General features: G+C 45.9%; 1 protein-coding gene across 1 annotated transcript in view; it reads left to right on the top strand.

The window, feature by feature from the left end:
- Positions 1-16077, top strand: part of GLP2R (glucagon like peptide 2 receptor) — a 310415-nt gene that overhangs the window by 215386 nt on the left and 78952 nt on the right. Inside the window, exons 7-8 of the mRNA XM_063960765.1 lie at positions 2484-2643; positions 5121-5181. Of these exons, the coding sequence (XP_063816835.1) occupies positions 2484-2643; positions 5121-5181 (221 nt within the window). The remainder of the gene's footprint in view (positions 1-2483; positions 2644-5120; positions 5182-16077) is intronic.

Raw genomic sequence — 16077 nt, 5'->3', positions numbered from 1 at the left:
CTCTGTATGCAACCACTTTCAGCAACATGTGCATGTCACTCCAATAACACGCCCATACTACCTGCATCTGATTAGCCAACGCCTGACAACTGCCCAGGAATGCCCAACATATTTCAAATACACTTTGTCATGTGTGCTACTGAATCTGTACTGTGACTCTGTACAAACTCCATTGGTACACATGCTAAAGCACATTGGCCCTCACATGAAAAAAGAAAACAACATTGGTCCCAACAGGAAAAAAAACACATTGGCCACATGGGGGGGGGGGGGGAACACACCAAACATTTAAAACAGATTGCCCTCCACAGGAAAAAAAGGAAACACATTGGCCTCCACAGGAAAACAAATAAAACACCATAGCCCCCACAGGAAAAATGTAAAACACTTTGACCCCTAGAGGAAAAAATAATAATTTGGCATATCAAACAGACACACATGGGATCCAGTATCAGAAGCTGCCTGACATTGAAAACAAGGACAGAATTAAAGAAGCACAGAAGGGGGTATGGTGGAAGTAAAGAAAGAGAAGGAAAGACGGAAACGGAGCAAAAAATGGAAGAGGGGAAGGGTGGAAGAAAAGAAAGAGGGGCAGAAAAGAGGTGAAGTCTGGGTGGAAAGAGGTGAAAGGTGGAAGGAAAAAGAAAAAAGGTGGAAGTTAACAAAAGACAGAGGCAAAATGTGAAAGATAAGAAAGAGGGGAGGGGTGAAAGGAAAGAAAGAGGGGGAAGGATGGAAGATCCAGGCCCAAACCCTCTGATCTAAACATATCTGGCCATGGTTGTGATCAATCAGATCACAAGGAGCCCAATAACTGCACATACTTACATAGAGGTCACAGTCATCTGCCAGCTGGACTTTCCAGAATATATGCATATTTGGCAACTCTTTTTGTCTCCTCTCGGAGAGGAGATGGTGTTGCACACTTTGGGGGGGCAGGGCTGGACTCTCCTGTAATTAGGCTCCACCCCCAACACTGAAAAATGTAGTGATTTGTGCGGATCCTCAGTTAGGGGATGGGGCTACAATTACATAATTCACATCATTTAGCCTCCTTCCCTCGCTGCTATTCGTGTGATATTATCCCCGTCTGGGAGATATACCTACTCACCCAGGGGTGAAAAATCGTGAGTCTGCTGCAACTTTCAGGAGATTAGGCAAGTATGAATATGTTTCATCCTGATGCCCATTGCTGTACATTCTGGCCACACACAGACTAATATGGACTTTTCTATAATAATACTGCTTGGCATAATGCTCTGTGCATGGCCAGTGTTATCCACAGTAGCTCCGGTAATGGGCAGTGCAGCACCATGCATCAACCTCGAGCACTACTGTATGCAGTGGAAACCCCTGCTAACAATTAAATGGATAGGACACTGAGAAATTACAGTTTACCTATTCGGACAATAAACAAGGGGTGTCTGATGTAAGGGGGATGGGGATTACTCATAATGTATGGGGCTATATGCACTACATAAAGTCTCCCCCAACAGACAGAGTACCCTATTCTCCAATACATACATATATCCAACAGTAGCACAATACTTTAAATAAATGCATGTTCCCCCGCAGACAGAGTTCTCTAAAATCTCCAATACAGCACATACATCCAATAAAAACACAATACTGGCAGAAACAGACAGATGGGAGAAAGAGACAGACAGAGGATATGAGGGGACAGTGGGAAGAGTGATAGAGATGGAATCGACAGACATGCAGAAGGAGGAGATAGACAGAGGGAAGAGACAAACAGGAGGAGAGACAGAAAGAAGGAAGTGACAGTCAGAGAGAAGAAAGATACAGACAGACAGAGGGAAGAGACAGAGCCATGCCTGGCCATATCACTCAGGCAGTGCTGAAAATAGGGTAAGGGCTCCTTGAAGTTCTGTATGCAGTTACACTGCCAGCTGGGGTGGGCACAGGTCTCCCTGCAGTGCCTCCACCCATGAATATTATACAATAATAAGGCTATAATGGATGCAGTGTACGGCATGCATGACACCCACAGAGATGAGGAGGATGCACCCCTATTTTACCCTGCACACAATATATGTAAGCGCTGCAACCCCACCCATGTGCACTTACCCCAGAGCAGGTCGGTGGTCATCCCTCCTTCTCCTGCCTGTGTCCCTCTCAGTCCTCTGTGTGTCGGCTCCTATATTGCTGACTGAATTCTCTGTATTTACCGCATGCCGTCTTTTTACATCTTGTAGCCTACATGTTCAAAGTGGAATGAAATGTTGTCAATTTGGATGAGAGAGGGTCCTAGTTGGCCTTTACTTGAAATGCTGGCACCCACCTCCCTGTAACCATGGGGGCGAGTAGCTGGGGAAAATAAAATCATATTTATTTTTCATGTTTATCCCATTTAACATAACTTCTACAAAATTCTCCCCACAGCTACATGTATCCGCAAAGTCAGAATGCTGCTGTAACTGTACATCTTAAAGACTAATGAAAAAACCCTTTGTGTTTTCTAGGAACCTATTTCCTGCAAAGTTGTACATATTTCCCTGCATTTCTTTGTCGGTGCTAACTTTTTTTGGTTGCTGGTAGAAGGCATATATCTGCACACAACAATAGTCAGCATGGTTCTGTCTGAGAGGCGCATGTTGCTGAGATACATAGCTATTGGCTGGTGTAAGTATACACTTATGTATGTATAGTAATGTAGTGACCTTTTACTTTTTCCAGCATGACACAATGGCTTGAAAACGTCAAATTCAGGTTTTACCTATTCTAAAATTCTATTTAGCTGTTCTCTCTGCACATTTTTCATGTGTTAGCTGTCAATTAGAAAAACTGAATAATTTGTGAGCCCACTAAATAACTGCCACTATGTCATCCAAGAATATAGTGCTATTACACACATTTGTCTGGCTTTGCAGTTTGCACACTAAAGGTGCATACACACTAGGCAATTTTGTAGAGAATATCGCTGATAATTACCTTCCTGAGCGATATCGCTTACAATATTGCCCAGTGTGTACATTGCAAGCGATGCCCACTCCCGGGGGTCACTAGCGATAACGCACAGTGTGTTTGTACACTATCGGCGGCCCAGGAGTGGAAACACTAGACTATATCGCTAATGGAGTGAATCATCTGAAATCAGTATGATATCCCAGCTGCTGGGATCCCAGCGGTCAGCAGACTGATGCTGGAATACCGGTGGCGAGCACAACGTGTCCTCTTGCGGGCTCGCTGCGCTCACCACATTTTGGGCCCTGTGCGACCATTGGTCACCACACTAATCTATTTCCCCTTGGGTGGTGGTGTGAACCACCACCCAATTAAGGGATACTGGGCAGTGGTCACGACTGCCGGCATTTCACCAGGTGTCGGGATTCCGGTGTCAGTATCCTGATCGACGGGATACAGACAGCTGGCAAATTGTTTACCTTCCAATCATCTAGTGTGTATGCACCTTAAGGTTGGGTACACACCTGAACAATCTCAGCACAATATGTAGATTCTGCGAAAATCAGAAGAACATATCGTCTGGATTGTACAGTGCGGCCGATTGCGCGCTCACGTGGGTTGTTCACAATATCTTCTGATTGACTGTGCTGCACGGCCAACCAGAAGATATTGTGTATGATGTCATTCTGCTGAATGCACCATGGCAAAGAACATCGCATTAACATACCACTCATCGCGCTGTGTGTACGCATGGCGCGATAAATTGTCACGTTGGCTGTCGGGAACACATATTCCTGATGTGTACAAATGCATTGACTGAAAAGGTGAAGAGTTTTGCTGCAACTGAAATGTGGGACTGTGCACACCAGTATTCTGCACAAAACATTCCATCATGCCAATCAGGAACACATCCTCCAATTAATGTAACATTTTCCTGCCTCAGTTAAGCCTTCAGTTTGTTTGCTGAGGTAAGAAAACAAACAGGTGACCAGTTACTGATCTGGTTCACATAGAACAGTCTGGCACACCTACAGTATGTTAATTAGGCAAATGCCAGAACAGAAGCGCCTTTAACTGTTTAATAACACTGGGGGTAATTCCAAGTTGATCGCAGCAGGAATTTTGGTAGCAGTTGGGCAAAACCATGTGCACTGCAGGGGAGGCAGATATAACATGTGCAGAAAGAGTTAGATTTGGGTGGGTTATTTTGTTTATGTGCAGGGTAAATACTGGCTACTTTACTTTTACACTGCAAATTAGATTGCAGATTGAACACACCACACCCAAATCTAACTCTCTCTGCACATGTTAAATCTGCCTCCCCTGCAGTGCACATGGTTTTGCCCAACTGCTAAAAAATTTCCTGCTGCGATCAACTTGGAATTACCCCCACTATCTGTTATTTAAGGTATATTTAGGGGACTGTATTTTCTGTACTCACAAGGTGGATATCATACCTCCCAACATGACCCTCTCCAGGAGGGACAAAATACTCTGCTTCTGGACTTTTTTCTTAATGTATGATTGCCGGCACCTTTGTTGAACAGGTTAATGCATAAGAAACTGTTTCAGCACAGGTGATGGCAATCATAAATTAAGAGGGAAGTCCAGAAGCAGAGCATTCTGTCCCTCCTGGAGATGGTTATGTTGGGAGGTATGGGATATTTTTTCCTTCTAGCACTACTATCCCAAAACTAGCACACACGGTGACACACACCAAACACAGAAGTGTTTTCTTTTACATACATTAACCAATGAAGAAATTGCTTTCATTTGTACAACAATTAGCCATATAGAATATATGAGCAGCAGGTGTGTATTAAGAACTGAAAGGCCCCTTATGCAGCGGGCTCCCCCCCACATATATGTTTGAATGTGTCACTCACACGGTACGCCTCCCTATGCTTATCTCGCAGTGCCACCTTTCTGGTGATGAATTATGAAAGATATACTGCACAGGAGCTAGCAAAGACTATGCCACTATGCCAGTGCAGTATGCACAGGATTCAAAGTGGTTGGTCCTGGGTGCAGGGTGTGAACTGTGGAGCCCCCGGAGACCCATGTTCCTGTATGCCCTGCAAAACTTTGTACCCATGGTAGATATGCATTTGAAGTACACTAATTCAAAAGGGGTTCCAAAGAACCCAACATCCAGATCATTGGAGATCCCTAACACCTGTCTTTCTTTTTTGCAGTTTGTCCTCTACTCTTTATTATACCGTGGGTGATAGTAAGATACTATCTGGAAAATGAAGGGTATGTTGTCAGTGTTTGTTAGTAACTTGTGCTTGACTAGGGTAGATAACTATTTTGCTGTTATTCTAATTCATCATCTGCATGTTTGTGTGTCTTCATTATTAAAGTGCGTGGGAATAACATAACTTGTAGAGTTATTGTTTTGATGTAATTGAGGGTACTTAGAACCTCCCTTTCCTAAGTGCTAGCATAGGAGGGGAAGGGTCATTAATACCACACAACTGTAATGGTCACAGTCAGTCCTGTGTTCTGCTCCAGGTCTACTATCACCCTGAGCGATACATTTTAAAATAAATACATACATTTACCAAGTGACCATGATTCTTATAGGCCCTACACACTTAAAGATTTTACTGAACAATATCAATGTTCTCGTTCATTAAGGAACGAGAACTCGTTCATATTGTTCAGTGTGTAAAAACCAATGTTGAACGATGTGAGGCCCCGCGCTCGTTCACCGTTGGTGCCGGCTCGTCCATACCTGCAGGCCAATATGGACAATCTCGTCCATATTAGCATGCAGAGCTATGGAGCCAGGTAACGGGGGAAGTATCGGCCATCGGGCAGGCTCGGCGGCAGGTCACCGAGTGTGTAGGTCCCATTAGTTCTAAATAACACGATTGAGCACCTTTGACATCCTCTCTGACTCCTGAGAGAGTAGGCAATGTTTCAGGACAATGGAAGTGAGCAAGAGGAGAGTACAGTGATGCAAGTCATATCATCTCACCCTTCAGATTTCTGGGTGAGATACAAGATGTATCAGTGGACATTGGAAGGACCTCATTGTGTATGGTTGGGTGGGGAGAGAGGTGGTCCTGAGCAGGACTGCAGTTTATTCATGTGATATGCACACCCTGACAGTAGAACTCTCCTCTGTATCTCCCAAAAAGAAGGACATAGCAAGTATGTACTGTATAATCTTGTGCCTATTTCATAAACACTGTATGTTTTCATAAAGTCAGCCACAATCTGGCATGTCCAGCACATACTGCATTCATATCACATCAATAACCCAGGTTGTTGCCGGGTTGTTGCCGGATCGACCTGGCATTTTAACCCGGGTTAACCGCATGTCGGACCCGGGTCGTTGTGCAGTGTGAAAGCCTCTGACCCGAGATATTCAACCTGGGTCTCAGAAAAAGGTGCTGATTGGCTGTTTATGTGTCTGCTCAGAGCAATCCCCAGTCCCTCCTTTATTTCCTTTGAAACCTCATCAACGTGAGACAGAAAAGTCCATTTTAAATCACATCACAGTGTTTAACTTGGTTGACCCGGGTTCAGTATGAAAGGATAAAGGGAATCAAGTCTGTGCTAATGGAAGGCTATGTGTAGCAGCTCCTATTTAAATATTTGGGTCTGATCTTTATATTGGGGGCGCTTGATATAATGTATGTGCAATTCCTGTAGAAAAAAAGGGGTTAATATATAATGTTTAAAAGCTCTTTTGAGAATCTGTAAAAAATGATGTCCATGCAGTCAGTCAATACTGTGGGGGGTTCCATTACAGGTGCCGGCGGCTGGAGCTGCATCGAGGTATTTAGTGCAGTACAGGCTAGATAAGCTTTCCCTGGCTCTTACTAACCTTTTTTCGGGTGTTCTCCTCTGTTGCCGGCTGGCTCCCCCATCTTTAGTGAAAGTTGCTTCGTCAGCGCAGTGCAGTGATGTCAGAGCTGGGACTGTGCACGGTGCTCACAGGCAGCCAACACGTTTCGGGCTTGTTAGTCCTTCCTCAAGGATAACGCCCATGATCTGAGGGTAGATGCTAAATCCTACCTAAGGGTTAAGGGACCTGTGACATCAGGGATCGGAGCAAGGACGGCAGGATACTGCTTTCAGTATCCACGCCACAAACTATTACCTTTAGTAATCATGTGGCGAGCGAAGCGGAGCGAGCCACCGTGCCCGAAGCGTGAGGAGGGTCCATTTCTGGACCCTTTGCCGAACTTGCTCCTCCCCCTCTCTTGCATGTCACGTGGGTCAAATTTCCCTTAGCCCACTAGGAAATAGATACAACCATGATCTGAGGTCTCATACTTGTTGTCCATTCTTTATTAGTTAATTAGGATTTAAACGGTATTGTCCAGTAAATATCAAGCATGATATAGTGGTTAAAAACGGGATAAGATTTACAATCCCGCTATGGTTGGTGTCACCCAATGCAAATCACACCTGAAAAGAGGACATAGCGTCACACTCCCGAAGATGCTGGTCTGTCACCTGGTGCTGTCCAAACCCCTGCTCCCCCTAGTGATGCCACTGTTCACTATTTATAATGATCTTGTTACTCTATGGTATGGGGCCCATATGGGTGTCATTTGGGGCCCTACATATGTTTCTATGGGGCCCATAAATGTCTAGTTACACCCCTGGATACAACACCAACAACACAGCAACAATTTCATTGTAAGAAATTATATTTCTCTTACGTCCTAGAGGATACTGGGGTCCATTTAGTGCCATGAGGTATAGACCACTAGGAGCCATGGGCACTTTAAGAATTTGATAGTGTGGGCTGGCTCCTCCCTCTTTGCCCCTCCTACCAGACTCAGTTTAGAAAATGTGCACGGAGGAGCCGGTCATGCTGAAGGAAGCTCCTGAAGAGTTTTCGGCATTTATTTTCTATGTTTGTTATTTTCAGGCAGGGCTGCTTGGCACCAGTCTGCCTGCTTCGTGGGACTTAGGGTTAATGGTCCCGTTCCTACGGACACTGAGCTCCTGAGGGAACTATTTGCAAGCCCCGCCACAATGAGCGTACATTCCCACAGCACGCCACCACCCCCAACAGAGCCAGAAGAATGAAGAATGGTGAGTACTGAGCCGGCGTCCCGGTTAGCGGGGCACCGGCCATTATGGCGGCACAAGGGTACATAGATGCATGGCTTCTAAACGGGGCGGAATGCGTCTCCAGACACAGTACACAACTGCGTCTCAGTACACTGTACACCAGTGACGTGCGGTGAGGTGAGGCAGGTGAGGCAGAGCCTTTCCTATCATACTAACGTTTGTGCCAGAGTTTTGACTGTATAAAGTATATGAAAAATACAAATAATTTGTTTGAAATATCTTCTTTGCATTATTCTAATCGTTTTTATAGCCAAAACTCTGGAGTAAAAAGTCTGCCTCACCTGTCTATCTTTTCCGCACATCTCTGATCAAAACTCACCAAATTTCCAGGAGTTTATACTGCTGCACCTGTGTATAATGCCCAGATGTACCCTTTGGCTCATATATTCCGTGTAAATCTGGCTCTGGTGCTAGACAGTGCTCCTGAGCCATTTAGCTCACCGCACGTCCCTGCTGTACACAGTACCCAGACTGGCAACACAGCCTTAAAACGGTTTCTCTCCATTTTAAGCACCAGATTCCTAAGCCAGTATAAAAAAAGCAGGAAGACCGCATGCCATTGAAGGGGCGGGGCTTCACTATGAGAGGATCCAGCAGCTCATCAGTGTCATTTCCCTCTGCAGTGGACACAGACGCTGACAGGACAGGGACACGCAGCTCCTCCGATGTGACTCCATATTACATCAGGGGTACCAGGGTGTCATAGCAGGGGGGGAGTGACTATTAGTGTACTAAGTCACCTATCGGGGTACTTAGTCTGCGACCTGGCTAAGCTTGGCATTAGCGATAAGGGCGCAGTGAGGGATGGCTCCAAACAACTCTGTCTCCCTGAAGGGCTCTTTGTAGGTTAATTGTGCTTAACCTTTTCCTGTGTGTGTGTGCTGTCACATTTGCATTATGTCAGGCAAAGAGTGTGTTTCTTGTACAGCGGAGTGTTCCTCTTCACCAGGGGACTCACTACTGGGTACTCAGGGTTCACAAGCTAGCGGGGCTGAACCGGAGTGGGTTAATTCTGTCAAAGGAATGATTTCCACTCTTTCTACAAAGCTATCCCGCAATGAGAAAGAGATGCAATACTTAAAACAGACTGTGGATGAGTTTATTAACAGAGAATCAGTCCCCAAAAAAAGTCCCAGTCCCCTCCCATTTGTCCGCAAAAGCAATCTCGGGCCCATATCCTGCAATCTGACTCTGACGCTGATGGGTCAGACTTGGAGGAGGGTGAGGTAGACTTGGAGGTGGGGGAGATTTGGCTCTGTCATAGGGAATAGAGGCTCTTATAGAGGCTATCAGAGATGTTCTGCATATTCCTGATAAGGTGTCAGAGGAGAGTGAGGAATGTTATTTTAATGTAAAGAAGAAGTCCTCAGTTACTTTTCCTGTGTCAAAGGAATTGAATACCCTGTTTGAAGAACCATGGGTTAATCCTGATAAGAAGTTTCAGATCCCTAAAAGGTTGCTCTCATCTTTTCCTTTTCTTCTGAAGGATAGGGAAAAATGGGAAAATCCGCCGATAGTGGAAGCATCAGTCTCTAGGCTGTCACGTAAAATTGTATTGCCTGTTCCTGGTGCAGCCTCCCTAAAAGACTCGGCTGATCATAAAATTCAGACTACACTCAAATCATTGTACACAGCTGTTGGGGTGGCCCAAAGACCCACTATTGCATGTGTGGGGATCACTAAAGCCATTGCGAAATGGTCAGGTAACCTAACTGAGAGGTTAGATTCCTTATTTAGGGGGGATGTTGTCTTACTTCTGCAGCATATACAGGACTCTGCGAACTTTATGGTGGTAGCCATAAAGGAAATAGGCGTGCTTAACGCACGTATCACCGCTATGGCAGTGTTGGCATGCAGGGGCTTGTGGTTACACCAGTGGACTGCTGACGCGGACTCCAGGAAAGGCATGGAAGGCCTACCATTCACAGGAGAGGCCTTGTTTGGAGATGAACTAGACAAATGGATCTCAACAGCTACTGCGGGAAAGGCTACGTATCTTCCTTCCGCAGCCCCCCCAAATAAGAAGACTTATTCAGCTTTTAAGTTACAGTCCTTTCGGACGGCCAAGTTCAAGGGCAAATCCAGAGGTGCTTCTAGGTCTTCCAGCGGCGCAAGAAGTAAACCACGCAAACCAGCAACTGCAGGTGCTCAGGAACAGACCTCAGGCTCTGCTTCCTCAAAGACTTCAGCATGATGGTGGACTGCAATGCCTGCAAGGCTGTCAGGTGGGAGCCTGTCTACAATTCTTCAGTCAGAGCTGGTCAAATTCGTGCCACATTATTTCATCTGTGGCTGACATACTACACTATATTATCTATTTTTTGTTTCATGTTTCCCTCAAAACTCCAGTGAATTATACTGAGAACTATATCTACTTGAGAGGGAAGGCATCATTCATCGATCATTTGATCAGAGGGAAGTATTGTTTGTTTAGCGCTTGAGACCTATGTACACTCTCTTTTTCTTGTACCATATATTGTTTGTGAAGTAAGGTGAAACTTCTGGGAGTTGTATTGGTTTTTAGCAGCTTTAGCGCCTGATTGTGATTCACTCAAATTCCATTTCCAGTATTGTATGGAGTTCCAAGTGCTCCCACCTCACAGATTCTTCAAATCAGGCTTGCCAGTTTCACAAGAGGCAAGTATGACTTTACAGCATGCCATCCAAACACTGGTACAGACTCAGGTCATTGTTCCAGTTCCACCTCATCTACTAAACCAGGGATACTATTCCAGCTTGTTCGTAGTACCGAAGCCGGACGGTTTGGTGAGACCGATTCTGAACCTCAAGTCTTTGAACCCATACATACGAGTGTTCAAATTCAAGATGGAGTCTCTGATAGCGGTGATCTCTGGTCTGGAGGAGGGGGAATTCCTAGTGTCTCTGGATATCAAGGATGCGTACCTTCATATTCCGATCTGGCTGCCTCATCAGGCTTATCTATGGTTTGCACTGCAGGTTTGTCACTACCAGTTCCAGGCCCTGCCATTTGGTCTCTCCACGGCACCGAGGGTGTTCACCAAGGTGATGGCAGAGATGATGTTTCTACTCCGCAAACAGGGAGTGAACATAAGTCCGTACCTGGACGATTTGATAAAAGCGCCTTCCAGGGAGAGGTTACTGGACAGCATTGATCTCTCAACCAAACTCCTCCAGGATCATGGGTGGATTTTGAACCTTCCGAAATCTCACCTAGAGCCAACATGGAGGCTCCCATTCCTGGGAATGATACCGGAGTCACAAAAGGTGTTTCTTCCACTGGAAAAGGCATTGGTAATCCAGTCAGTGGTTCAGGATGTCCTGAAGCCAACCTGGGTGTTGGTGCATCTGCATTCGCCTTCTGGGGAAAATGGTGGCTTCTTATGAGGCACTTCAATACGGAAGGTTTCACGCAAGACTCTTCCAGCTCGATCTGTTGGACAAATGGTCCGGATCGCATCTTCACATGCACCAGAGGATCCGTCTGTCGCCAAAGGCCAGGATCTCCCTTCTGCAGTGGCTACAGTCTTCTCACATCGTCGCAGGATGGAGGTTCAGAAATTCAGAACTGGATTCTGTTAACCACAGACGCAAGCCTCAGAGGTTGGGGAGCAGTCACTCAGGGGGTGCAGTTTCAGGGAAGATGGTCAAGTCAGGAAGTCATCCTTCCGATCAACATTCTGGAACTCAGGGCCATATACAACGCCCTTCTGCAGGCCTCACATCTTCAAGATCTGGCAATTCAGGTCCAGTCAGACAGTGTGACAGCAGTAACGTACATAAATAGACAGAACGGAACAAAAAGCAGAGCAGCAATGTCAGAGGTGTCAAGAATTCTCCTCTGGGCATAAAGAAACGCTGTGGCGTTGTCAGTGGTCTTCATCACGGGAGTAGACAACTGGGAAGCAGACTTCCTCAGCAGACACGACCTGTACCCAGGGGAGTGGGGCCTTCACCCGGAAGTGTTCAGGTGCTTGACATGTCGATGGGGATATCCACAGATCGACATGATGGCCTCTCGTCTCACAAAGAAACTCAGGCGGTATTGTTCCAGGTCGAGAGACCCACAGGCGGTGGCCCTGATGACTCCATGGGTCTATCAGATGGTGTACATGTTTCGGCCGATTCCTCTTATGCCAAGAATTCTAAAACGAATAAAAAGGGAAAAGGTTCAAGCAATACTCATTGCTCCGGACTGGCCAAGAGATGCTCCTCGAAGATCCGTGGCCTCTACCTCTTCGCGAGGATCTTCTGCAACAGGACCCATTCGTTTATCAGGACTTACCGTGGCTACGTTTGACGGCATGAAAATGTAATGGCTGATTCTAGCCAGGAGAGGGATCCTTTACAAGGTTATCCCAACTATGATCCAAGCCAGGAAGGGGGTAACGTCTAAGCATAACCATCGTATTTGGAAGAAATACGTCTCTTGGTGTGAGAGCAGAAATTATTCTGCAGTGGATTTTCATCTGGGATGGTTCCTGCTTTTTCTGCAGGCAGGCGTGGATGTGGGCCTGCATCTGGGCTCCATAAAAGTCCAGATTTCGGCCTTGTCCATTTTCTTTCAGAAACAATTCCCTGAAGTCCAGACATTCTTGAAAGGAGTTCTGCACATCCAACCTCCCTTTGTGCCTCCCACAGCACCTTGGGATCCCAATGTGGTGCTGCAGTTCCTCCAATCGGACTGGTCTGAACCATTACAGGAGGTGGACATAAAATATCTTACGTGGAAGACCGTCACACTGTTGGCCTTGGCTTCAGCAAGACGTGTGTCGGAGCTTGGGGCTTTGTCTCACAAAAGTCCCTATTTAATTTTCCATGAGGACAGAGCTGAACTCAGAACTCGTCAGCAATTTCTTCCTAAAGTGGTGTCCGCATTTCCCATCAACCAACCTATTGTGGTTCCGTTTGTCACCGACACCTCTGCTACTTCAAAGTCTTTGGATGTTGTGAGGGCTTTGAAGGTGTATGTGAAAAGAACAGCTCATCACAGAAAAATGGACTTGCTGTTTGTTCTTTATGATCCCAATAAGTTTGGGTGTCCTGCTTCAAAGCAGACAATTGCATGCTGGATCAGACTTACTATCCAACATGCTTATTCCATGGCACGTTTGCCATGTCCAAAGTCTACAGGCCCACTCTACTAGGTTGCTGGGTTCCTCCTGGGCGGCTGCCCGGGGTGTCTTGGCTTTACAGCTCTACCGAGCAGGTACTTGGACAGGTTCGAACACGTTTGCTAAGTTCTACAAGTTCGATACTTTGGCCTCTGAGGACCTTCAGTTTGGTCACTCAGTTCTGCAGGAACCTCAGCACTCTCTCACCCGGTTTGGGAGCTTTGGTACATCCCCATGGTACTAAGTGGACCCCAGTATCCTCTAGGACAGGCATTCCCAACCACGGTCCTCAAGGCACACTAACAGTGCAGGTTTTAGTGATATCCAGGCTGCAGCACAGATAGTTAAATCAAAATAACTGAGCTACTAATTAAGTCACCTGTGTTCAAGCCTGGATATCACTAAAACCTGCACTGTTAGTGTGCCTTGAGGACCGTGGTTGGGAATGCCTGCTCTAGGATGTAAGAGAAAATAGGATTTTAATTACCTACCGGTAAATCCTTTTCTCGTAGTCCACAGAGGATACTGGGCGCCCAGTGCTTCGTTCTTTCTGCACTGTTACTTGGTTAAGTAATTTTGGTTCAGCCGTTGCTGTTCCTGTTTCAAGTTTGGTTAGTTTGGCTTTCCTCTTGTTGTGTGTGCTGGTTCGGAATCTCACCACTATCTTTATCTATCCTTCACTCAAAGTATGTCCGTCTCCTCGGGCACAGTTTCCTAGACTGAGTCTGGTAGGAGGGGCATAGAGGAAGGAGCCAGCCCACATTATCAAATTCTTAAAGTGCCCATGGCTCCTAGTGGACCCATCTATACCCCATGGTAATAAATGGACTCCAGTATCCTCTACGGACTACGAGAAAAGGATTTACCGGTAGGTAAATAAAATCCTATTTTTTATTATGGCTTTTATAAATGTGTTACAAACAACTATACACACACAAAAGTATTGTGTGATATCAGTATTTTGCTGTCTACTATTAGAGCATAACCTGTAATCAGATGTACCAGCAATGTTTAAATAAAGAGATTTTTTTTCTTATAATGTCCAATAATTTATAAAATATTTGCATAATATTCCATTTGCACACTTTATGTGTATGCCAAATGACAGTGATTAATCTGTCTGTAAAATGCTGGAAGGTATCGATGGCAATAAATGTAAAAAAAAAAAAAGAATATCCCCAAGAAATAAATATATTGTAAATTATCTTAGCAAAAAAAACAAAAACACTATTTAATCTGAAAAAGATGCACCCACAATATCTGTAATTAAATTGCAACTCCAGCACTTACAAGGAAAAATATAGTTATGAATTAATTACAGCCTGACAGAGATTTCTGTTCTTCTTGAGGTCGCTGTAATCAGTCATGATTCAAATACGCCATTGTCAGTATGATTCATGATGCAATCTCCAAGGACCATATACATACTGTAAATATCGATCTGCTACCTGCTGAGCAATAAATCAAGTCTTGTAATTCAGAGTTGGATGTGCAGACACAGATAAGGGTAGTAGAAAAGAATACATGTACCTGTGTAAGAGACACTGCTACTCCTATAGAAATATTGTATGTCTTTGTGCTGATTCTGTGTAATACATCAGTAGGTATAGCATGTATTACATGAAATCATTCAGTATATGCCCAACTGTACACATATGAGCCTAAGAAAGACTTACTATTTGTGCGTTTTCAGAGGCAGTTGGGCACAACGGATGTTAGTGGTGAACTACTTGTGATTGGCTGTTTGCAAATACCGTTCTGAAGCTGGTGCTTTATTAGTTATTCAGGCTTATTTTACGCTTTTGTGTACATTTTTATGCATCATTTGTTTTTTTAAATATGCGGGCTGTTGAGTTGTTTCTGCAGTATTAGAAAGGGTTTAGCAATTTTATTGATGTCTGATAGTGAATGTGATTATTGTAACTAAAGTAAATGGTTAAAATCATTGGCCCCAGCGCGACATGCTGTTAGTGTAGGCGACTTACCCCTAGCGCAAACAAGTGGGATAATTTAGGTCCAGTCTCACGTTAAGGAATCACACAAAGTACCGATGTTCCATACTTTGCGCATGCGACAGACCCGTACTGCGCATGTGTAGTACGGGTCTTGCATCATCAGATGCAGAACAGGTGCCGACGTCAAGTGATTCACAGTCTTCATCCGTTTGCGGGCGGGGAGTGGGTGGTCCCTCCAAACCAGTAGCGGATCTTGCCACGGGCAAGCAGGACTTTTGCCTGGGGCGCCGCCTTCCGGAGGGCGCCGGCGCCTTCCGGAGGGCGCCGGCGCCATCCGGAGGGCGCCGCACCATGGCAAGATCCGCTACTGTGCCCCCAGGTGGTCCCCCGCTGTAAAGGGAACCAGATGCTATGCGTCTAGTTTCCCTTCGTGTAGGGGACCTTTGTTGTGCGGTGCGCAATGACGTCATCGTGCACCGCACAGCATTGTGGCACAGATGCTAGGGGTCATAATTGACCTCTAGTGTCTATGCTGATCCGAGGAGAGGAGTGGTGCCGGCGGAGGTCTGCAGCGGTCTGGAATCAGGAGCAGGGATAGTAAGTATACAATTTTTTTTTCTCTTTCAGCGGCGCTACAGGGGGCACAAATGGGGGCGTAACTGACCATGCCCCCGTATGAAGCCACGCCCCTATAATTTTACCGGGGGCGCCACAAGGGCAAGAACCGGCTCTGCTCCAAACTATACATTCCAACTGTCCCGATTTTCGCGGTGGGTGGGGGACAGTTGGAAGGCTCCTGCACTCGCTGCTCTCAGTGGTGAATAGACGCTGTGCGCACGCGCACAGCATCTATTCACTAGAGAAGGAGGAAGATGGGGCATGCAAGCAGCTCACAGAGCGCTGGGCATGGCCCTCAGTGACGAAAACCGGAGGCATGGCTCGCGATCGCGGCACTCCCGCGAAGCCACGCCTCTTACCCGAGGCCACGCCCTTCTCCCGGCGGG

The sequence above is a fragment of the Pseudophryne corroboree genome, chromosome 3, assembly GCF_028390025.1.
Source record: "Pseudophryne corroboree isolate aPseCor3 chromosome 3, aPseCor3.hap2, whole genome shotgun sequence".
Lineage (NCBI taxonomy): Eukaryota > Metazoa > Chordata > Amphibia > Anura > Myobatrachidae > Pseudophryne > Pseudophryne corroboree.
Note: the sequence above shows the minus strand (reverse complement) of the source record. Positions and strands in the feature narration are given on the sequence as shown.